The sequence below is a fragment of the Odontesthes bonariensis genome, chromosome 7 (assembly GCF_027942865.1).
Source record: "Odontesthes bonariensis isolate fOdoBon6 chromosome 7, fOdoBon6.hap1, whole genome shotgun sequence".
Taxonomy (NCBI): domain Eukaryota; kingdom Metazoa; phylum Chordata; class Actinopteri; order Atheriniformes; family Atherinopsidae; genus Odontesthes; species Odontesthes bonariensis.
In genome coordinates this window covers 23,777,900-23,801,742 of record NC_134512.1, presented here as the reverse complement: position 1 = coordinate 23,801,742, position 23,843 = coordinate 23,777,900, and the positions used below count along the sequence as shown (strand labels likewise).

At 41.1% G+C, this 23,843-nt stretch overlaps 2 protein-coding genes across 2 annotated transcripts; both read right to left on the bottom strand.

The window, feature by feature from the left end:
• Window positions 1-8,739: 8,739 nt before the first annotated feature.
• Window positions 8,740-16,735, bottom strand: LOC142384181 (potassium voltage-gated channel subfamily A member 1-like). Its single transcript, XM_075470212.1, has 2 exons — window positions 15,979-16,735; window positions 8,740-15,348 (listed from the first exon to the last, which is right to left on the bottom strand). The coding sequence occupies exon 2, from the start codon at window positions 15,089-15,091 to the stop codon at window positions 13,616-13,618; it is 1,476 nt and encodes a 491-aa protein (XP_075326327.1). The 5' UTR covers window positions 15,092-15,348; window positions 15,979-16,735; the 3' UTR covers window positions 8,740-13,615.
• Window positions 16,736-17,785: 1,050 nt separating this feature from the next.
• LOC142384180 (shaker-related potassium channel tsha2-like) lies at window positions 17,786-21,569 on the bottom strand. Its single transcript, XM_075470211.1, has 2 exons — window positions 19,838-21,569; window positions 17,786-18,201 (listed from the first exon to the last, which is right to left on the bottom strand). Exon 1 carries the CDS (start codon window positions 21,295-21,297, stop codon window positions 19,858-19,860), a length of 1,440 nt encoding a protein of 479 aa, XP_075326326.1. The 5' UTR covers window positions 21,298-21,569; the 3' UTR covers window positions 17,786-18,201; window positions 19,838-19,857.
• Between the last annotated feature and the right edge of the window lie 2,274 nt (window positions 21,570-23,843).

The window sequence follows — 23,843 nt, the reverse complement described above, 5'->3', positions numbered from 1 at the left end:
GGGGGAAATCATTTCAAAGTCTTTAAGGCAACTGCAAAGTTTGTAACGTTATCCTGAATTTTTTACAATTATAAAACATAAGATAAACATTCCAGATTTAGTTCTAACAATCTGCTTTGTGAGAGAATCTGTGAAGGTTGGTGCGGCTTGTGGAAAAACACTACGAAACACATCCTGAGTTTCAAGCTGACTTGGAGCAGATGGAAACCACAGCTCCAGATGGCTCCAAGTGTGTTGCCCAGTGTTGAAAGCCAAAGAGGATGATGCTATTGAAAAGAATATAGACAAAAGCAATGTTTTTGCAAATATTAGTCTTTTATTAACGATAAATTTCAGCCCATATTGAAAAAAAAAACATCCTATCTAAAGTAAAACATGGTGGAGTTTCTGTAATGCTGCTGTTGGGCTGCTTTGCTGCCTCTGGTCAACCCAAACTGCTGACAATTATCCCATAAACATATGAAAGGAATTCTCACTAGATAACCAACTCTTGTTAGAGCTTAACGTTTTACCCAGCGTCAGAAAATGAACCTCGAGGCAAATGCCTTCAGCCTTTCAGCAGGACAGTTACCTGCCGTACACATCACAGACAACAACATTCTGATGGAATAAAAAGATTAACTGATTTAAACTGTTATGAAAAACATTGTGAATTGTTTTTTCTGCCATTAAACGAGCAGATTCCTCACCCGGTTGTATCAGCAGCTGCTCAGGTGTAACTGGACATGCAGGTGAGACAGTCACCCCAGGATGGTTGAAACAGCCCCCTCTGGTTTCAGGCTGTGGGTGCTGAGGAGGCAGCAGCAGTGGAAGGTGAGTGTGTAAATAATGCAGGCAGGCAGCAGAGTCAGGGGCTGTGACAGTGAGTCAGCAGCAACACAGGGGGGAGGCTTTGCTGAGTGTTCCCGCACCCTCCAACACTCATGCAGACTTCACTGCACTGTAACATAATGGAGGAATCTGGGTGATGATGCATGCCTGATATGTACAAGAATAGAATCTCTTTATTTTGTACAGCCACCCGAAATAAAACAGAAAACTGTGTTGTAGACTCTGGTAGAACCAAACCGGCCATGAAACCGCCCTAAAAACCTGCCAGACTCAATGATTATCATTAGTTTATTGATTTTCTTCCTTTGCTGAAACGGCACATTCATGCTTATTATATTAAAGAGGTGGAGGATGAATTATGAAGCAGAAGACATATGAGGCGATTCACAGGGTGTATTGAAATTAGATGGATGAAGAAGTAGCACTAAATTGTGTTTGTGTAATTCAAGGCACTAATAAGTGCTTATTTACAGCCTTGGTATGTGTTAAATACCTCCAAATGGCTGAGCTCGATGTGCTCTTCGCTGAGATGAGCTGAGTCGATGCAAGTCAACAAACAGCCTTTAACCACGATCAGGTGTTACATCAGGATTTTCCACTTTTCCATAGAGATGTCCTCTGCGGGGGTTCGGTCTGTTAAACTGCTGAAGCTTTGCTTTCCTCAAGGACTGCAGCTACTGGATGAGGGCATGTGCAGAGGACACGGAGCTGCAGTGGCGAGCATTAAGACTGTGCTTTGTCTACTGAAAAGCATAAAGAAATTATGACAACGCCCCTAAAAGAAATTCCTAGACATTCAGCTGCACAGATATACTATGACAAATTTAAGAGAACTAACAACCATCAAAGAGATCTCGGAATACACAATGTTTCCTTAAAGGGATTGTGAAAAAAAAATTAGATGGTGCAGAGGGAACAAAAAAAAAGACTGCAATACAACCGTACAGATATCCTCATCAGTTAGGGAAAGTGTTAGCCATACAATACCTTGACCCTGCCAATGTCTGTGCAGCTGGTTGTCTTTATTTGACCTATCTCACCTTTAGGTTATTTAACTTCAAAACCTACATGTGCGCCATACCTGAATAAAAACAGAATGCATGTGTTTCTCATGTGACAACATTTTGATAGTCAGTGATATGTATACATAATTTCCTGGCCCTGGGCTGGCTGGCTGCTAGGAAAACCTGCAGGGAACGCTCTCAGCAGAAAGCACTCTCTCCATTTGTCAGCTCATTTGACAAGCCCTCTCACCAGTGGGGCTGCCGGCACTGCAAAAAGTGTCCATCCTGACAGCTTATTGAGTCTCAGATTAAGCTGTTTAAACAAGAGACCAGAGGTTTAATCAGTTACATAATTATATAAGTTGAAAAAAGAAAAAAAACTTAAATGTTCTCTGGTTTCACCATCTCATGGGAATTTGCCAACTTTCTCTGCTTCAAAATTGAACATCTCTGGATTTTGGATTTCAAATCAAATATTCATAAACGAGATGATCAGCGGAAAATCCTGATGGGCACTTTTAACATATTCGAATAATATAGAGATTAATCTTGGTTTGAAATGATAGATAGAGGTGCAACCAATCCAAAAATGCTGATGACCATGACAGAGGAGGGCTCATCAAGGTATTTAATTCCACTTCTCGCAGGGATGTGTTACCGTATTTCATTTTCTTGGAGAAAAGTGTGATTGTGGAAAAGAGGAAAAAACGTTATCAACATGCATTCTGTGATTTCTCTGCACAGTTAGAGGAGACTGTGCTTATGTTAACAGTTCAGTTAAAAGGATATTTCTTGCAGCGTGCACAACTCTCAACTGACCCACACAAGCCTTTACTGTAAATTCCACCAGCAGTTCAGTTAATGTGTCCAGCCAGGAAAAATCACATACTCCTCCATCATCGTACAGTGTATAATGGCTCTGATGTATATGGTCTGTATGTAGTGCTACATGGGCAGTGGTTTATGTCCGGCAATGCGTCTGGGTTCTCTCTAGTAACCTCCAGAAAAAGACCACTCAATCCATCTACGAGTGAGCCCAAATCACGATCGACCTGCCTCCATGCTGGAAAGTTGGAGAGGTGTTCTTTATATGGAATTCATCATTCTTTTTCCTAGAAAATGACCTTTGCTCATTACAGCGGAAATTCTCTATTTAACTCTAGCTTCATCAGTCCAAATAACTTGTTAATTCTTGTTAAGTGCTGACACTTTCCACGCGCATATGACGTTCCGGTTGTTTGTATCTCAGCAGGGCCTTAGTGCATCATCCTTTTGTGGTTTTGTTTTTGCCCGGCTCCCTGAGTCCCTTGTGGTGATGTAACTGAAGCAGGAAGGTCACGGCAACTGGAGTCGTTGATGTAAAGTTTTGAATTTTCTCCCCCAGACGAGCATGCTAACACTGCACACAGGGCAGGAGAAGCGTGTAAAGTGAGATCCACATCACCCCACACTGCAAGGACGTAGCCAGAACGGGAGCTTTCATAACAGATTTTTGCAAGTTTGGGTGGATCGAAAGAAAATGTCCATAAAAACAAGTATGCAACTGTGAATTTGAGTCTTTACAACTTTAGATAACGAAATTGTATTTGTTTGTATTAGTTTGTTATGTTGACTGATGGTTTCACCATCACTTTAGTCCAGGTTGGAATATCTCCACAACTACTGGAGAGGTTGCTGTGAATTCATGGTTCTCAGATGACTTCCTAATGACTTCTTCTTTATCATGAGGTCGAGATTTTGAATGTCAAACACCCAAATTTTTTTATGGCTTGTAAAGCTAAATGTCTCAGCTGATTTTTGAGTTTAGTGCCACAGTGTCATGGTAGACTCCACACTGCTCTATGTGTAATCGTGTATATATGCTAGTGGAAACAGTATAAATGAATACACAAGAGAATCGATGCATAATTACTGGGAGGCATTCCATAGCTCCCTCCCCCTTAATTGGATTTCAAAATATCTTAGCTACCACTAAAGTGACGGAGGACTGTTAGTGACCCAAAGTAAAGAGGTAACAGTCCCGAGTTTCACGAGAGACCATTTGTGAACTTCAACAAGGATGAGGATATTATGGACATGCCCTTAATTATTAAACAAGTGTGTCAGCAGCCTGGCCTGATGGAGGTAATGCAGATTGGAAGTGGACCAGAGAAAAAGCCTCTGGGACTGAGGCTAGAGGGAGGGTTTGGACCTCAGGGTGGGGTGGTGTTGGACTCCAGGGCTTTGGCTCAAGCTTTGGATATCCAATAGTGCTGTCAAAGCTATTTTGCCTGTTGTTAACATTCAGAAGCAATATGAGGCTGTTAGAGGTGGACTGCAGTGCTCCGGCATCTCAGTGATTGAGTTTTTGAGAGCAATAAAGTCAACACCAGAGGACATGTGTGATTTGATATAGAATAATCATATGATACTGTGCATGCACAGCTGACTGGGACACAATGAGAAGGCCCTTGAAAAACATTTTGGATGCCATCATCAGGAATCAGTTCTGTATAATAGATATGGCATGAGTGTGTGTCTTCAAAGTAATCGATCTGGGAATATCAAGAAGCCTGACTCAGGAGAACTGGCCGTCCTTTGTGCGTGCGTGTGTGTGTGTGTAAAAGTGAAACAGAATGAAAGTGGACAGAGGCAGTGAGGTAATGAACATGCAGCATCAGAAATTTTCGACTGTAGGCGCTTATTCCTTGGGCACATTTGCCTAACAGTTAACAGGTGACTTTGCATTCGAGTTGACGTGCTAAAGCAGTTGTAAGATGCTGTGGAGCGTTCAGGGAGCAGGAGGGAGGCATTAAGCTCACTCAAGACTGCTGCACCACTCACAGACAGAACCTCAATTAGTCCAACATGTTGAGCGGGGATTACCAGAATACTGGCTCACACCACCACAGTTTCAATTACATAACTCTAATTTACACGTGAAGGTTGACATCTGGGTATCTTCACGGAACTGAGAAATTAAATAAACATCCGCAAGCATGTGACTTCGACTTATTTCAGGGTAAAGCTGGCTTTATTCAATTTGTTTTTATGATCAATGAACTCCATGTAAAAGCACATAATCATCCCACTGGCAGAACTAAGCTAATTAGTCACCCCCTGGTGAAAAAATATGACATCGACACTCTTTGAGGATATTCATACGACTGTTTCATTTTCTAGGGAAAAAGAAATTCATCTGAATCACAAAAAAAAAAAAATCACAGATTATTTTGTTCAACAGCTGACCATTCTGGCTTTGTAAAACATACCCAGAAGAAAATCAAATGAAACTGTTGTAATTATTGGGATTCCTTTTTTCATTTTCAGATCAATTAGAGGAAGAAATTAATATATTAATATATATATGTATATATATATATTTATGTATATATATATATATACATGTACAAATATATACATCTGTAAATATAGATATATATAGTACGCAAGAGAGTGAGAACGAAGGTGAGAGTGAGAGTGAGAGTGAGAGACAGAGACAGGCAGAGATAGACTATGTGAGCTAGAAGAGTGGGACGGGACCGATGCCAACCTACCCCACCCTTACTGCTGCTGCCTGCAGAGTAAGGAGTGCTGCATTTCCTGAGGGCAATGCAGAGGAAGGGGGAAGAGGCTCACTTCTGTTCAGGTCACCATACACAGAAAACACATACAGACTAGAGTAGAACAAATTACTTGCAAGCATTTCTTTATTTAGTAAAACCACAGCACGAACCACATTTCCAGAAACGTTGGTAGACTTTCTAAGATGTAACAGCAACTTAAATCTGTTATTTATCAATTAATTCGCACCTTTATTCAACAGACATGAGTACAAAGGAGAATTATTTTCAGGGTACTCACTGACTTATTTAATCATATTTAGAAAATGTAAACTAAACTAGAATTTTATGCTAGTAACACACAAAAAAAGTTGGGATTGAGGCATGTTTTCCATTGCATTACAACAGCCTTTCATTTAATTATGCATTTTAAATTGTTTATAAATTGTTTTACAGAGGAATCTATGTCCATTCTGGCTGAATCCAATATTTCAGCTGCTCAACAGTCCATGGTTGTTGTAGTTGTCTGATTCTCCTCTTCACGATGCTCCGTACATTTTTAATAGAAGAAGGCCAGTCAAACACTCTGTTTATGTAGGCACACTGTTGAAAGTCATACAGAATGAGACCGAAACCGAAGACCTCTTAAAAAAATACTTCATATTGATTATAGCATATGTCTGTCCAAAATTACAACATATGTCTTTGCATCAAGGGTACCCTCAAGCATTTTCAATCCACCCTTGTCATGGACACTGACGCACACCTATATCATCACAGACATTGGCTTTGACACCTCTTACTAATAAGAGCCTGGCTCATCTTTTTAATCTTTGACAAATACAAGCAGACATTAGATTTTCCCCCAAAAGTGACTTAAATATGGACTTATCTGACCACAGAACACATGTCCACTGTCTTTCTGTTCTTCTGAAATGAGCTCATGTCCAGACAACTCAGCAGCATTTCTGTGCAGAGTTGATAATGGCTTCCTCCTTGGGTAATACGGTTTCAGGTTACATTTCTGGTCTGCAGTAGCAGACTGCGTTTAGCCCATGTGATTATATTGATCACTGTAGCATGATTGTTTCTCATGTAGTGTTGTCTCAGGGCTTGAAGGTCATACACATCCAACAGAGTTTTCTATTTGTGTCTTTTATACACTTCCCCAGACTCACTGTCTCCTACCACAACATACTGAACTGTAGTTGTTGCTCTTTGTAATTTTTTGCATTGAAAAATATTTGACCGATGTAACTGATTGCGGATTTTCTGATGGAATTTGGCACAAAACATTTCAAGACTGAGCCTTTGGTTGATGCTTCTTTTATACCCAATCATGACACCCTTACCTTTCACCAACTAATCAGCATAACTTTTAAGAGTAGCGTTACTTGTATATTCTATAAACTTTTTAATCTGTCTTTGCCTCTCCCCCAATTTTTGTTTGAGTGCGTTACTGTTGTTTCATTTCAAATTTGTTTACATTTTTTAATAGCTATGAAGTTTGTTAGTATTGACGCTGAAGATCATTTTCTTCATTGTGTCAACTAAATAATGTTGGGATGAATTAACAACTAAGAGTTTAAAGTTTCCAACGTTTCTGGAGATTAGGTTTGTATTCTTGTAATTACTGGCACTTTTTTGATGAATTCAATTGACAAAATAAAAAAACAATAGGACTCACCTGTTCTTTATTTATCTTCGGTGTTCAGGGGATCTGAATTAACCTGAGTGATGGTTTCACTGCACAAAAAATTGGCTGATTGTTTCCAGCTGCCGTCTCACAACAGTGAAGACAAAAAAGAATACATGTTTTCATCAAAAAAACATTACGATTTCAAAGACAACAAGATAATCACCAAAGGACTAGAAATCCCTGTGTCAAAACTTTTTTTATGTTAGTAATTTTTTTTACATTTGTAAGACTTAAAAGATGCTTTCAGGTTGTTCAAATAAGAAGCCACTTAATGACAGAAGTCTGTGAAGATTGGTGTGGACTGTGGAACAACAGCTACAAGTGCTTCAGATTGACCTGGAACTATGTGGACACACTGCACACCTAACCAAGCAGGGCTCCATGAGGAAAGGCCCAGGGAGACTTCACTACTGAAAGAAAGGCACAAAAAAAGACTAACAACTTAGATAAGCCACAGTCTGCGCTGGATAATGGAATAAAGTGCTTTTGTTTGTTTGGACTTCATAGAATAAAGAAGATCCTACCTTCAGTAAAACATGATGGAGGTTCTTTAATACGGGCCTGCCTTGCTGCTTCAGGAACTGAAAGTATTGAATGTATTTTCAAATCAGAAGATTACTACGTAATTTTGAACCAAGATGTGCCACTCAGTGTCAAAAATTTGAATTGATGATCTTGGGCTTTTCATTGGGTTTGCCATTGCACAAAGAACTCCTGCATATTCAAAAGAAAAGCAATGGAAGAGTGGCAGAAACAAGCAACAGACAGACAAACAAGCTTGTAAATGACAACTGGAAGCACATAAAAGCTGTTGTTGTTACCAAAGAGTGCGATTGTTTGTTTTACTTGTTTGTTTCAAATGAAATATTCTAACTAAACAAAGTTTGTTCACTTGTATTTATTTCCGTGGATTTTCCAAATGTTGTCGACCTACTTCAAGTTCACCGTTAAAACTAATAACTGTAAACTCCATCTTGAGTGCCGTTCCTCATTTGCATGTTGCTTTCAACAAAGGCATCTGCTAATTGACTAAATATAAATTTAGTGACTCGTTTTCTCTGAAAAAAAATGCTATAGTTCAAAAATTGGATCCATAAAACAACAGGAAATCATTCAGCAGATATTTTATACCAATAAATGTAAACTATTAAATGGCAAAAAATAGTAGACATTTTCGTCTTCAATGTCTTTACCTGAAAAATGTACTCTATCTGTCCTAAGTACTAACTCTGGCCTTCAAGAAATATCTTCGTTGTCATATTCTGGAATAAGAAGATGAAAATAGTTTCTGCCTTCACTCAGATAGCTGTGTGAATACAGGATATTGCAGAATGAGCAGATCTTCTGGCATCTGAGGTGTGAAACAACTCGCAGGAAGTGACAGACTTAAGTGGTCCCCTCTTGGGACAGAAGGATTAGTGTGGACCATTACCTTAGCCCCATGAATCACTGCTAATGGCCGTAGTGAGAGGGCACTGGTAGATGGACACCTCAAGTTCTGTTACGCTGCTGCATATGTCTGCTGTTAGTACCACACAGAGAGGACTGTGACAACTTAGTGTACAAAACGCATGCATTCATTCATGTAGGTTTTTAGTGCAATTCTTTAGAGCGGATATATACACCCCAACCAACCCCGAGCTGAAATGAGCATACACCAGCAGATCCTTAAAAATTTATTGAAGTTAATGTAAGATGAAACCATAGGTGGTATAAGAAAGAAAACACAAATAACCCTTGCATAGATCACAGACCATGCCTTTGTCATCTTCTGACAAACTGAACACATTGTAGCATAATCCTTGGTAAACGAAACATGACAATGACGGCTGGATTAGATAACACAGTTGGAGTTTCGCTTGCTTGTGGATGAAAAGAAGAGCAGAAGAGTTCAACAGTCCTTCAGTGTTTAGCTCCGAAAAGCTTCTCTACCAGCATCTAAATGTGCATTCTTGACAGAAAATACAAACTCATAGCCATCACACTTCTAAGACAAACAAGAACTTCTCGAGCGAGATGCACAACATCCCAACATTCAATCCCGTTTAGATGCTCCTCAGCAGGAAAAAAAGTTGTCCAGCATCAAGACTTTTAATAACCCAGAATGCCTTGGAACCTGTAGAGAGGATAGTGTGTGGCACAGGCTTTGCTCAGACATGATGGACATGTTTCCTACAACATAGTATCACTGCAGTCTGGAGTGAGATAAGAGTGGGCCGAATGTCACATGAAAGAGCATTTCAGTCCTGAAACTAGCCCTTGTTGTCCTTGCTCACATTCAGAGCCCAGCAAGCTCAACCTGGACATCACACAGAGGCGGTGAGCTCGGCTCAGATGCCAGCCATCGTCTCAATGATGCGGTCAGCGCTAAGGTGCTTTTAGAAATCCAGCAAAGGACACGTTTCACAACAACTCCTGAACAGGGCCTTACAGGAAGCCTGGGTGCAGATGAAAGCAAGGGTTTCTCTTTTGAAACGATGCAACTGTATTATAGTTGATCCGCAGCTTGAAAGGCAAAGCTCATGCAGTCTTCCATCGCCCATGCAGTTTTTTTTCTTTTTCGCAATCAGTAGGTTTCTGTAGAGATACATTGTTGCAGATAGTTCAGCAGTAGAGTTTGAAAAAAAGAAAAATGTGAACAGGAATGAATCCTGGTTTTTGTTCTTTTTCTTGAAACCAAAAACACAAACTGTGTGTGTTTATAATAGTCTATATCATCAAGTGTTTAGTAAGTGATCTTATACAGTAGTTTCATTTTCATGGCTTGCTGGAGGAACATTTTTTTTATATTCCAGTGTAAGGCATGTTCGTCCGAAATAACTCACGTTACAGTGCCACCAGAGACAAACAAAACAAAAACAGAGGAAAATAAGAACACACATTAAACTTGTTTTCCTTACATAACTGCAGTATATAGTGGTTACTTTTCTCTAGCCTATTGTAGTTAAACAGCATTGTGTTCTCTTGACATTTCATGTTTTTTTTTCTTAATTGGATAAATGTTGTCATTTTTAGAAGTTTATACACATATTTGCAGAAGCATAACATCTAAAATTGAGCTAAACATAGGACTATGTAAAACTATTTAGGCAACTTCTCTAACAGTTTTTTCTCTTTAACAGCTGATCATACTCATGAACTGCAGTCAGACTCTCTTTTATCGGGTTCACAAAACCCTTTAGCAGCTTTTGTTCCAACCAGAAACTTGGATTTTTTAAAAATTGGTTTTCTCTGAATTTAAGATAGGTCTATACATCTAACCCCACTGATATTACAAAATCCCAGAACAAACTACCAGAGGTTTCTACATGAGCAGCAGCCCTGTTGTGAGTATCTGACAAGCGATCCCAGTGTCTCTGACACAATAGATGGGTTTTTGCCTTTTTATAATAATTAAAAAGAAAACTTATGAACAGGTTGTTATTCTATTGCTGTTAAGAATGCACATTTCTGTTGGGTAATTGAATGCATAGCACCATCCATACATGCCCCTCACTACTATCGTGAGGGTATCATTTATATTTCATCACCCCACTTTGGACTGTTTCACGCAGGCTCCCCTTATCGTTACCTTCAAAAATTTTGGTGTTATAAGAAACATGAGACCAAAGCAAACGATTTCCTGATTGTTACATTCGATACAATTATCACATCCTTGTATCATTCCATACATAGCATTGCGATACATGCCACATGGTATTTCGTTGTCTCACTGTAGGAAAAGGCCAAGACAAGTTGAATGACCTCCTTCTTTTTTGCACTTGTGAGAAGTTACTGACACGTAGCATATTCCCTTTGCCTGAGGCAGATACTCTTCAGAAGTACAGTACAAAGATCGATTCCAAACAAAATGACAAAGAGTTCTCTAAACTAACCAACCAGCTACCGATAAAATAAATGTTTGGAAGAAAAATCGTTGAATGGAAAACCTGTTTCTCCAAAAACAATTAACTAAAGCTTGCTTCGGCTTCAGATGATGTGTTCTGGTAACAAGACAACAGCTGTAGTCCTGTACTAGCACCACAGAGGATGGCCATTGCACCAACAGAGACAGCTATGACATTCAAGTAGCACTGCAGTGGAGCTTTTTTTTTTCTTCCGGGAGCTTGTCAGGAAAGTAACTCATAATAATCTAACTTATCTAATCAAACTAACTACTAATAAAGAAAAAGGAGCATACAGTAAAGTACAAAATCTTACCATCGTTTGGATGAATACATCCCAGTACTGAGTGTAGATTAATGTACAGTAACTGGACATTTTCAAGTAGTTGTTACATTTTGTCCCAATCTATCTGCAGTTCTCCTGCAATATGCTGAGAAACTATACATGGAAATGTGCAAGCACAGTGAAAAAGAAAAGGAAATGCAAGTAAGAAAAATAGTGTAAGAAACTAAATGAAGCAATTGTGCAAAAGGATGGGCTGTATTTTAGTGTGCATGATAATGCCCTATTACTGCAATATGACAGATTTAATGACAGTAGATTAAAATGTTCTGCTATGTTCTACACAGGCGTTCCTCTGTGATACCACTGTAACTTGACATGGCACTGTTTCAAAGAGACAGTCAGGGAGGGTCAAATCATCTTTACAAATGAATGTCCTGATTGTGCGCAGCTTTTAAGTGAAAAAAAGTAGAGGAATTGCGGTGCACTACTTGGCCTACATGTAAGTGCTTGTGTAAAGGCTATGCTTTGGGACTCTCACATTCAATATTGCATGACTGCAGTTTACACTTAAGGTTCTATTTTGCATTATGGGAAAGGAAGCCCTGCATCATTGAAGCTTGCAGCTCTGCAGCAAGTTTGCAATGACCTCGCTGAGGTAGAGACCCTGAAAGGATGTATGGTGCCCAAAAGAAAAGGACAGACGTGAACAAAATCTGTTGAAAACCAGACGATATTCCCTTTTAGGTTGGAATGGTAAACATGCAGAGTACAATACATTGCTGCTTAAGGGCATAATTAAGTGCGTGACAGCATGAAAGCTAGGTTGTGCATGACAACATGGAACGTCTTTTTTTTTTCTTTATTTCTGACCACAGTCACTTGCTGTTTGAACATTACTTGTCTGGCTTCACTAACATCACAACCAACTGTGCTGCATGCTAAGACCGGCTTCGCTCCACCACACACAAAAACCACTGCACACGAGGCACTTTCACTGGTCCTGTTGGTGGAAGGGAAAAAGGCACTGACAACTAATATCTGAATAATCCTCACAAACATGAAGTGGAATTCAGTATTGATCCTTTTCAGTGGATTCTAAACCAATTTGTACTAAAATTAGAGGTGGAGATGGAAGCATGGCTGACAATATGTTAACTTTTCTTGTTCAAAGAAGGTCCATGCACTGCACTATTGACTAATACTGTAACTGGTGCTTATTATGATTATATGCATTTTTGATATTATTTATTCAGTTTCGTTGCCTACTTTTAAATGATAAACTCTGCATCCTCAAGGTGGATATATTTTATCACAATTCAGAAACACCCAGAATTTTGATTTCCTCAGTTTCCCTGACGATAGGGCACTGCAGAGTGCTTGAATTGCAACAAGCTGTATACTCATGTCATGCATTAAATATACCAGGATACAAAAGTATCTTCGTCGATAGGCCATAATGCAGGTTACTTTTTTCATGCTATGATCTCATTTATGTACTGTCCCCTTAAGATTTTAACATTCAGTTTCTATACTTCTAAATGATTAGCATTTCAAATTAAAAACTCATCCAGTGCACTCAGTATGAAAACATATGAGAAGGGGGAGATGGAGGCAGATATCCAAAAAAACATCCTTCCTAGTATGTGACATATGTCTCATGCATGCCGATATCAAAATGGAAAGTCTCTAAATCATGCTTGTGTGAAGCTCACTTTTATCGTTGTGCTGTGTTGCATCTAAAGGGCATGGCATTGAATCACTTGGTGATAACACAATTACGGCAACTGCTGGAAAACAGTAGCACTGCAGATGTCCGTGAAGCAAGCAGATCACCATCTGTTTACATCCAAACAAGAGTGATCAGTCTTCCTCCCATAAGGTGCTTTGCTGAGTAGTAGATCCTTTGCAGGGGGGAGAGGAGAGAGGAGGGAGGGTGCTGAGGGGGTCATCTAACTTCTTGGCGGTTACCACTTGGCTGCAGAGGCTTGCATGTCTGCAGTCGATTCTGGTGCATTGTGCAACTTGCTGAAATGTTATCTGTTCTCCATGCATAAGGATTTAATTGTCACACTGTCGTCTGATAAGACAGGGTGTGCTCTGTGTCCTCCTGGGAGCCGTTTATAAGTGTAATAATGGATGTTTTCTCTTTGTTATAACTATATATTTGTAGGATCAGTAGAATGAATAATTCTATCTACATGGCATATACTATAACAGCTTTGTTTTTTTTCTTTCCTTTTTGTAGAGTTGAGCGTAGTTGTAGGCCTATTGCCGTAGAGTGGTTTGGGTAGGTAAATGAAGCATTCCTAATTGATGGTCTACTCCACATATGACAGTCCAGTAGAGATCTTACAGTTCCTAACTGGCATCTAAACATCCGTAAGCAGCTTGCTTTTATTTACACAGTTTTGATTGGCTATAGTGCAATTGCCAGTTCTAAGATTAGCCTCCCTAAAATTGTCAATGCTATTGTTGATGTCTCCATCAATCTCCATGTACTCTGACTTGCTGACGGTAGATGAGCTACGGCGGCTGGAGTTGGTTTCAGAGGGGATGTTGGGATTGCTGACGTTGAGCAACTGGGCCTGCTCCTCTCCTTCGGTCTCTCTGTGGTAGAAGTAGTTGAAGTTGGACACAATGACAGGCACTGGGAGTGCAATTGTCAGCACTCCAGCAATGGCACACAGAGATCCTACAATCTTGCCCCCTATAGTGACTGGGACCATGTCCCCATAGCCCACAGTTGTCATGGATACAACAGCCCACCAGAATGCATCCGGGATGCTGCCAAAGTAGGATCCTTGTTCCTCTGCCTCAGCAAAGTAGACAGCACTGGAGAACAAGATGACTCCAATGAACAGAAAGAAGATCAACAATCCCAGCTCTCGCATGCTGGCCTTGAGGGTCTGCCCTAGAATCTGAAGTCCTTTGGAGTGTCGTGACAACTTGAAGATCCGAAATACCCTGACCAGACGGATCACCCTGAGTATTGCTAGAGATGTTGCTTGCTCCCCAACCCCCTCATTTTCTGGGTCTTCAGCCAGCTCAGTGCCAAGTGTGATGAAATAAGGGATGATAGCCACAATGTCGATCATGTTCATCATGTTCTTGAAGAAGGCCGGTTTGCTTGGGCATGCCATGAAACGTACTATCAACTCAAAGGAGAACCAGATTATACAGAGAGTCTCAATGACAAAGAAGGGGTCAGTGAGAATATTTGGTTTATAATAAATAGTAATGTTCCCAACTCTCTCGAAACGACCCGCTGGGTCCTCTTTCAGCTGTGGTAATGTCTCTAGACAAAATATCACTATTGAAATGAGGATTACCATCACAGACACAATGGCAATCCCTCTTGCAGTGCCTGAGCTTTCTGGGTGCTCAAAGAGGAGCCAGATCTGACGCTGGAACTCCTTCTCAGGTAAGGGACGCTCTTCCTCCCTGATGAAACCCTCATCCTCACGGAATCTCTCCATCGCGTCCACTCCCAGTTCATAAAATTTGATTTCTTCTGAGAACATATCCAAAGGGACATTCACTGGCCTTCTCAGTCTCCCCCCAGACTGGTAGTAATACAGGATGGCATCGAAGCTGGGGCGGTTTCTGTCAAAGAAGTACTCGTTTCTCAGGGGGTCAAAGTACCTCATCCGTTTTTTGGGGTTGCCCAGCAATGTCTCCGGAAACTGCGAGAGAGTCTTTAACTGTGTCTCAAACCGGAGGCCAGCTATGTTGATGACAACCCTCTCGCAGCACTCATGGTCATTATGGTCCGGGGGGTAGGTGTCCTGAGGATGGCCTGGGACGGCCGAGGTCTCGTCCATGTTGTCCCCTGCTACTACGGTCATTTTGGAAAGAGCAGGAGGATGTGAAAGAGGAAGATGAGGAATTGTATTGGGGTGTTGGTTAGTCTGACTGAGCGGGCATTCAGGATTGGGAGAAATTTTCCACTCCTCAGCTTCCCACACCCCTTAGATTGGTGGAGATGTCCCCAGTTGCAAGGGGGGTGGTTGGCTGCTCTGCCTCAGTGCGGCTCCACTGCGGCTCTCGCTGACTTGACCATTGCTTCTCTCCAGTGCATCTGCAGCAGTTGCTGCTGCTGCTTCTGTCACCCAAAGAGAGAGAGGGGGGGGAAGGTGGGAATAATGGAATCAAACAGCCAAGATATTTGCTGGCTCAGCATTTTCTGCAGTTAATTTATTTATTTATATATTTACATCTCTGGGGCAGCAATTAGCGGAGTCATCCATCAGTTAAAGTTAACCCCCCACCACACCCCCATTTAAGAAGACTTTTTATTCCAGTTTTTGTACTGTAAGCACTAAAAATTTCTCTCTCGTACTCATTGGGGAGTTTCTGGTGACCTTTATGGGTTTTTTTTTTTCATTCTCATAAAAGCAGTCATAACTCTTATGCCATATGGTATTATTCTGTAAGAGTTTTAGTTTAGCAGAGAAATTCAGTGGTTCTGTCTTAAAGGAGAATGGTAGCAGTTATCCTATGCCAACCTCCCTAGTCTGAGTTGTAATGTGACGCATAGCATTTTATCCTGGTACTGTTTTGCCTCATGTTTCTGGATGCATGTAGCCCATAGGCCTAATGACAATTTCCAAACGCATCGACAAGATAAGACAACTCTACAGCAGTAGTGCAGCACATGCATAAGCAAAAACTCACAGTAAAATAATTACCTGACAGGTAACTATTGTATAAGTCAGCAGTTTCAGGGGCTTACCGTGGCTTGATCTTGAGAGGTCTTGAAGGCGTCTTAGCCTCGAGTAAAATCATCCAACAGCAGGGCACCGGTGGGTGTCAGGTGGAAACTTTACGTTGCACCTAACAAATAAAGAGCCTAGAGCCTTACTGTACCCATCGCCATCTAAAGTCTACTGCAAAATGCAATAAGCCAAAACGAAAATCAGATGAGTCTACAGAGGAGAGCCTGAGATGGAAATGGAGCGAAAAGAGTGGATTGCTCAGCTGCAGAGTCGGTAGTTGCTTGCGCGGCGGCACGGTGGTGAGAAGAGCTTACAGTATATACTGCAGAAGAAAATCTTGCGCTGCAATTCGGGGGGAGATACATTAAGGGGCAATAAGCGAGCCCTTGACATTTCCAGACATCACTGCATCAGCAGAAACCTGCTGCTTTTTTGCCACTAGACAAGATGACTAGTAGCATGTGTTTCAGAGCAGGACGGTGAGCACGATTTAGGAGACAAAAAAGAAAAGAAAATCAGAAAGGATAGCCGAGAAATAGGTAAGTGTAGCAGCGACGTCCGAATGGTTTCTCAACAATGTGAAGCATGTTTTGCTGTGCATTTTACATGCAAGTGCAGGGGAGGCGAGGGAAACGAGAGTAGGAGAGAGGGAGGGCAGCAGCAGGAGGAGGAGGAGTTGGAGGGTTTCGACGCAATGCAGACCGGCTCTACTAAAGGACGCCGCCAGAAGTTCTTCATACACCACAAAAACAAGAACGCTTGTGTGCCAGCACTGGCGCAATCAGACTGCAAAGATAGACAAATCCTTTGAAGCAACTCTGTGTCACATCTGAGATCATCCATAACTTGATCAATCAGCCTTCCATCAGTTGGTGGAAGATTAAAACATACCATTTTCATTTTGGCACTCTATTATTTAGGAGTTTCAGGCGTCCGTTGCTTATATCCGTGCCACCGAATCCAAAATTGCCATTTTCAACATGTTAGCAGAGACGAATGAAAAAGATATAATCACCAACTATGTCTTGAAAGATGAATAAAGATGTGAAGTAGCACTCCGGCTGTGCAGGTCTGACACCCAAGATCTACTCCTTTATGATAGCCCACTGACTAAATTAAAATAGCTTCTTAGTGTGGAGTCATTGTTGCAACTGGACCCCAGAAGCCAAGCACATGTGAGAAAAACGCTGGAAATTTGGCAAAACGATCTGTAGAGGACGGATTACTTTCAGCACCACGGACAGCGCAGCTAATCGATTCCTCTCAGAAAACTACAAATTACCAAAACATTCACAAGCACATAGCCTACTCGGTTGTTACATAACAAACCATATGCTGTGCGATGCGTGGTTGTTCATCCACATAACAGAGGGGCACAGACCTAAGTCCCAAACTTCCTCTAAAACAACGCAAAAGCAGCTTACCAGACCTCTGTCTTATCTGCTAAAACTGTCAAATACATAGGCCTTCCATCCATTTATCACTATGGTATTTATTAAGTTAATGGGTTTTGTGGCTATGCAGGCCAATGTCTGCTTCTCTTACTTTTTCCAGCATTCAGCACCAAAAGTGATAAAGTGTACGAAACTTATTTTTGAGAAGTGATTTTATTCGGTTTATTTCTATAATCTATTTTGAGATAAATGACCTGTTCTCGGAGTCGCGTTGATGAAGCAATGAAAACTGATGAGTGGTATGTTTTCATATTCATGGTTCATTTATAAAAAGGAGTGAAGTTAAGTTCACAGGAACGTTTGGATTAGAAAAATAAAACATTTTATTATATTTGAATCTTACAGTGAATGCATGCCATGCATGGGGGCATTATGATGCTACGGGTTATGCTGTTTACAGTGGGCTGCAATGCAATCTGAACATTTGCAACAACAAAAAAAAGGCAAGTCACTGTTTCATCTGGCCTAAAAAGCTGCATTAGAAAGGGAAAAGTAAGAATTACAAAATCAGTATATATACACCAGGCTTTTTTGTACAATTTCATTTACAAGCCAACACAAAATAATGTTGTTGTTGTTTTCTACGTATGTTACACACAATGTTCATTGCGGCAGACATAGTCTTTTCCATGCGTGTCCACCACGGGCTCTCTGTAGGTTAAAACACTGGCAATGCAACAGAAATCCGTGCGAAAATGATCCAATATTTTGGAGAAGAGAATGCCCACCCGTGTATCTCGTTGTGACTCTGACCGGACAACAAGCTTCACTTAATCGCCTGCCTGCCTGCAAGTAAGCAGAAAACAAAAACCGCCGTGTTAGCATTGGAAGCTGGTTGGGCTTAGTTTACAACCACAATTATCTGTGAACATATAAGAACGTGATCTCTGGGGCTTGCGCTTAAATCTGTCAAGGCCAACTGCAACAGTGCAAAGATGCTTAAACTGAAGTGTTAATTCTCTGCTGTCTGCAGAGGGATTAATCATCCACACAGTGGCGCTCGGAGCTCACTTTTCTTTCATCAGATTCTCATAGACGCACACTGCAGGCTCCCAAAGAGGAAAAAAAGAAAGGAAGGCAGAAAAAGCACAGAGGGTTTTATTCTCAATTGAATATAAATCAGGATTTGTAGTTAGTTGTATCACAAACTCAAATGACAAGATATTCAGCTGAAAGTACGGTGATTATTTTGTAATAGTTAAGTTTAGCTTTTGTCAAAATATTTCACATCATCTGTTCCCTCATTTCAAAATTATGTACAGCGCACAAGCTTTTTTTAACTCTAGAAGCTACGAGAAAAATGGACCACAATGCGAGAGTTATATGTTTTGATGATAACGAATGCCCTCGTGCTGTTTTAAAAAAAAATAAAAAATTACCCACTTAATCAAACCAGCGTTTCAGTGCATGGGAAACATATACATTGAGTTTAAAAAGCTCAGTTAGGACCACCACTTAAGAGCCAAGGAAGCCCTTTTACGCGGTAAAGATGACATGTTATTGCATTGTACCTTAAGACAGTGTTTGAACTGAGGAAACGTCACAAGCGCTTAAGAGAGTTGCGGCGTAAAAGGTGAACAGCAACAAACAGACGGACATGTGATCTTTATAAATCCAAGGTCTAATGTAACACATTATTGCCTTGCTTTATGTGTCTGTATAAATATGTTTCCGCAGCAACGTGGAAAGCATGTTTTGAATCGGCACTGTTTCGACGCGCGGCTAAACTCTCCTCTCTCGCTTTGTCAAAGAATTTGCGAGATTATAATGGACATAAGTGGGTTTTTTTTTTTTAGAGCCGTAAACAAATAAAAGTCACCAGAGATTCGCCTGAACAAGTATTTTTATTTTCTTTTTTTTTCAATAGATTATGATTTTAAAAAGGTTAAGAGGATCCCTAAATAAATAAAGTGGATGGAGTGTTTTGAACTTAATTTAAATGATCTGAATTTGGTGTTGCTGTCTTCTTTTCTAAAAGGAAAAGGCTGCGATCTCAATTCAGTTTACACACACACGTAGGCTATATATCTCCCAGTATGTAGTCTCGAGGAACGCCCTCCACCCTCAACCTGTACCCTCACTCCAACCATGTCATGTAACACCACAGAAGACACGCCTGATATTTAACACCGTGAAATGACTCACAGAAACCTTAAAATGTGTAGACATGACATGCGCAATATCCATGGGGTTGGCCTGCTAATAATACGCATTGCCATGATGTCATGTAGTTCTAACAATATCCCCAGTGTGTGAACATGTGTGAGGTTGCATAAGTGAGAAGGAATGCTGTTTTCTGTCCCATATTACAGATTTAAGTTGAACTTCATTTTTGGTTGGGGGTTGCTGCATAGGTCTCCACGTTTTCGGAATGAGAGGAGACAACGTGCGCAAAACAAGAATAAGCCACATCACAACTCACCAGGAACAAAATCGCCCTCTTTACACATTTGTGAGTTTCCCTGTGTATGTCTCTGGCTGATTCACATTTTGATGTGTCAGAGTCTCCAAGTCATCGCTTCCCTGGTAGGACTCAGTTTTGGAGAGTGTCTGAATACTTTTGGTTGAGTCACTGTCACCCAGTGAGGGCTGAAGCAACCGCTGCCCACAAGTCACGTGGATGTACTGAACATTTTCCTCTTCTTCGTTCTCTCTGTGGTAGAAATAATTGAAATTGGACACGATAACAGGAACGGGTAAAGCTATGGACAGCACTCCGGCGATTGCGCACAAGGATCCGACGACTTTACCCCAAATGGTGGAAGGACACATGTCTCCATAGCCAACTGTAGTCATTGTCACCACAGCCCACCAAAATGCATCAGGTATACTTGTAAATCCAGTATCGGGGTCTTCCGCTTCAGCAAAATACACCGAACTGGAGAATAAAACAACTCCAATGATCAGGAAAAATATCAAAAGTCCCAGTTCCCTGAGACTTGCTTTCAGCGTTTGGCCTAGAATCTGCAAACCTTTGGAGTGTCTGGACAGTTTAAAAATCCTGAAAACACGGACGAGACGAATTACCCTCAGTATGGCCAAGGAGGCAGCCTGTTGACTGCTGCCCTGATCATCTGCGAGATCAAGGCCCAGGGTGATGAAATATGGTGCTATGGCCACAATATCAATCAGGTTCATTATGTTTTTAAAGAAAACTGCTTTACTGGGGCAGCACAGAAACCTCATGGTGAATTCAAAAGAGAACCACACAATGCAAAGTGACTCCAGCATGAAAAATGGATCCGAGAACGGATTGGGCTGTTTTCCTTGAGCACTTCCATTGGCGTGTTTGTCGAGCGCTGGGTGGATCTCTCTAAACTCAGGTAAGGTTTCTAAGCAGAAAATGACAATGGATATCAAAATAACCATTACTGACACAATAGCAATTATTCGTGCGGGCCCTGAGCTCTCTGGATATTCAAACAGGAGCCACAGCTGACGCTGGAACTCGTTGGAAGGCATGGGGCGCTCCTCCTCTCTTGTCAAGCCCTCGTCGTCTTTGAAAAGCTCTATGACCTCGTGCTCAAGTTCATAAAACTTTATTTCTTCCAGGAAAATATCCACAGGTACGCTCACGGGCCTCCTGAGCCTCCCCCCTGACTGGTAATAATAGAGGATGGCATCAAAACTCGGCCTGTTCCTGTCAAAGAAATATTCGTTTCTCAGAGGGTCAAAGAAACGCATCCTTTTACGCGGATCTCCCAAAAGCGTGGTCGGAAAGCGCGAGAGGGTTTTGAGCTGCGTCTCGAAACGCAGGCCTGAGATGTTGATGACCACTCTTTCGCTGCACTCCTGGTCCGCTGGTTCCAACTCAGCAGCATCTTGCAACAAAGGAGTGACCACCACAGTCTCTTCGTGATTGTCTTGGGACACCACAGTCATCTTTTTACCCCTCTGAGGGTAAATCCGTCTCTCACCTCCTTGGTGTCTTCCTCTTGCCCTTTTGCCCGTGCGTCCTCCTAACTCTCTCTCTCATGCAGCCCCCCCAGATTAAAACAAAGTCCCCCTTTTGCTCCTCAGCACTTGTAGCTGTTAATATCCTCAACTGTTGCACTGTGAACTGTCAACTTTCTGTAGTGTACACAGAGCTCCACTTGCATAAGCTATACCAACGGCTCCAGAAGGCTATCATATTCTCACCATTTTAAACTCCAAAGCCCTCCCCATGTTGGAAGACCAGGTGACACTTGTTGCTGCTGCTGCTGCTGCTGCTGCTGTCCCTCTCAGACTGAGTCATTTTGGAGAAACAGCGCAGAGATTTCCAAACATGTTGCCCCAAAATTATTATTTCAATCAGATTCCTCAAGTTTCTTTAGAATCCTCACTTCCATGCCCTCAGTTTTGTTTTGTGTAGAAAGGGCAGGTCATTTTCAGACCCAGAGCCTCCTTAGTAATGGAGTCCCTCACCCTGCAGGTCTTTCATTCATGAAATCATAGTTATTCTTGTCACAAGGGGAGCCTCTGGGACCCACACTATGTCTACTTTGGGTCACGGTCCCCCATTTTAGAAACCAAGAATAGCCTACATTTGAAAGGAGCAAACAGATCTAGCCTGTTAAACACAGTCAAGATATTTTTTCTTTTTCACAGCTACGTATTAGATAAGATGAAATAACCTGAATGCTCTGAAGCTCAGAGCCTCGTATAACCAGGGGCCATCACAGCTTCAGCCAGTGGAAACTGCTGGCTTGACTGACACCTGAGTAGCCAGAGGGGATAGTGCCTTCAGGAAGCTGTAGCCAAAATAAAATTCATGGTTACTTGCACTTAAAGGTCTCAGTTTTAAAACTTTGAACACGGGAAGCTCCAGGGGACAAGTATCCTTAGATGAAAGAGTGGAAGTGTTTTATCCAAATCTGCTGTCGTTAATGGTTTCATTCTACTGAGGGCTGAATGATAAAACGTTTGGAGGATGTGTTCCAGGTGTACACAGTAAACTCGTATGTGCACTGCAGCAATGTGGTCTATTTATACTTTATCTTTTCACTTTCATTGCATTCATGAAGCCAGATGGTACTGTTGTAGACACGAGAGTGCAATACTACTAGCACAGGGTGGTTAATCAGTGTAACAAAAACCTAACTGAATGCTTTGCATCAGTGTATTGATCTTCACTTGTCATTCATAACCTTTATATCACAGAAGTTTTCTGTAGGTAGAAATACACAATCAAGTTAAAAAAAAATCCCAGCAAGATTTTTCACTCTTTCCATGATTGAACTAAGGACAGGACTTCAGAAGTAAATATCAGTTTCAAGACTTGGTGCCGCACCTGCCGCTAATGTGTTAGCATATAGCATGCACCAAATGTCTGTCTGGGTTAGGCACAGGTGTCAGGTCTTGACCGTATCCAAGGAAACAAACAATAACAAACAAGCTAAGGCACTGACACCTGACTCTAACACTGTAAATCAGTCACAGTAGTAATCAGTCTGAAACTACACTCACATCTTTTCAATTGAATTAATTAGCATTCATTGGGGACACTTTCGTCTCATCTCATATCATCATCTGACATAAAAGTTCATTTGAGCACACTCTTCATAGTGTCTCATCTGATTATCTAACAGCAGTGCTGTGCGCTCATGTCACTGTGTTTGTATTTGTGCTGAGTTTGATATGAATATAAACAGGTAGGCCATATATTGATAGACATGCATGTACACGCATACTTAACATGGACTGCATGTGATGAGACTTAGCCTCAGTGACTCAAACTATGAAGCTGGCAGGGTGCACGATTGCTGACAGCGAGGAACCTCCCATCGTTATTAATGGTGGGACCTATGAAGGCAGGAGACCCCATCAGTAACAAGATATGGAGTCACTGTGAGCAAAATAATCAATCTTAAAATAATAACTGGAGAAAAGAAATAAATATCAACATGACTGTTATGTGTGAATGATCAACATACATTATCAGTACATATAAAGTACACTAACTGTTGATGCGGGACAGCATGACTCTTAAGTTAATAGAATATAATCGTGACATAATAGATAATATTAATTTTCATTCTGAGTTATTTGGGAGAATATTTTCATAAACACTGTAACTTTATTTTAGTAACAGAAGTAAGTATTTCTGAGAGTTTTGTTTCATTGCATTTGATCCTCCAAAGCATGCCTTTGTCTAAATATACACAGGATGAGTTTCCTTCCCTACCCGTTACAGACATGAGGTAATCACAGTAGCAACTTGTGTCACTGACTCCCCTTGGCTTTCACCTCTTCCCGAACCCCTGGCCAAGTATTTGCACTGTGTGCATGTGTGTATTTCTGGATGTGTGTGTGTCTGGAGTTGCCATTAGTTCAATTGGTGAATGAATACACATGCATATTCTGTTTGTGTGTGTTTGAGACTGTGTTATAAATTGGAGGAGTATTTTTTTTTTAAGGAGGTCAGCGATGCTAGTCACATTGTTTTA

Coding starts and splice junctions, on each gene's coding strand:
- LOC142384181 (XM_075470212.1), bottom strand. CDS start 15,091: ATGACCGTAGTAGCAGGGGACAACATGGACGAGACCTCGGCCGTCCCA.
- LOC142384180 (XM_075470211.1), bottom strand. CDS start 21,297: ATGACTGTGGTGTCCCAAGACAATCACGAAGAGACTGTGGTGGTCACT.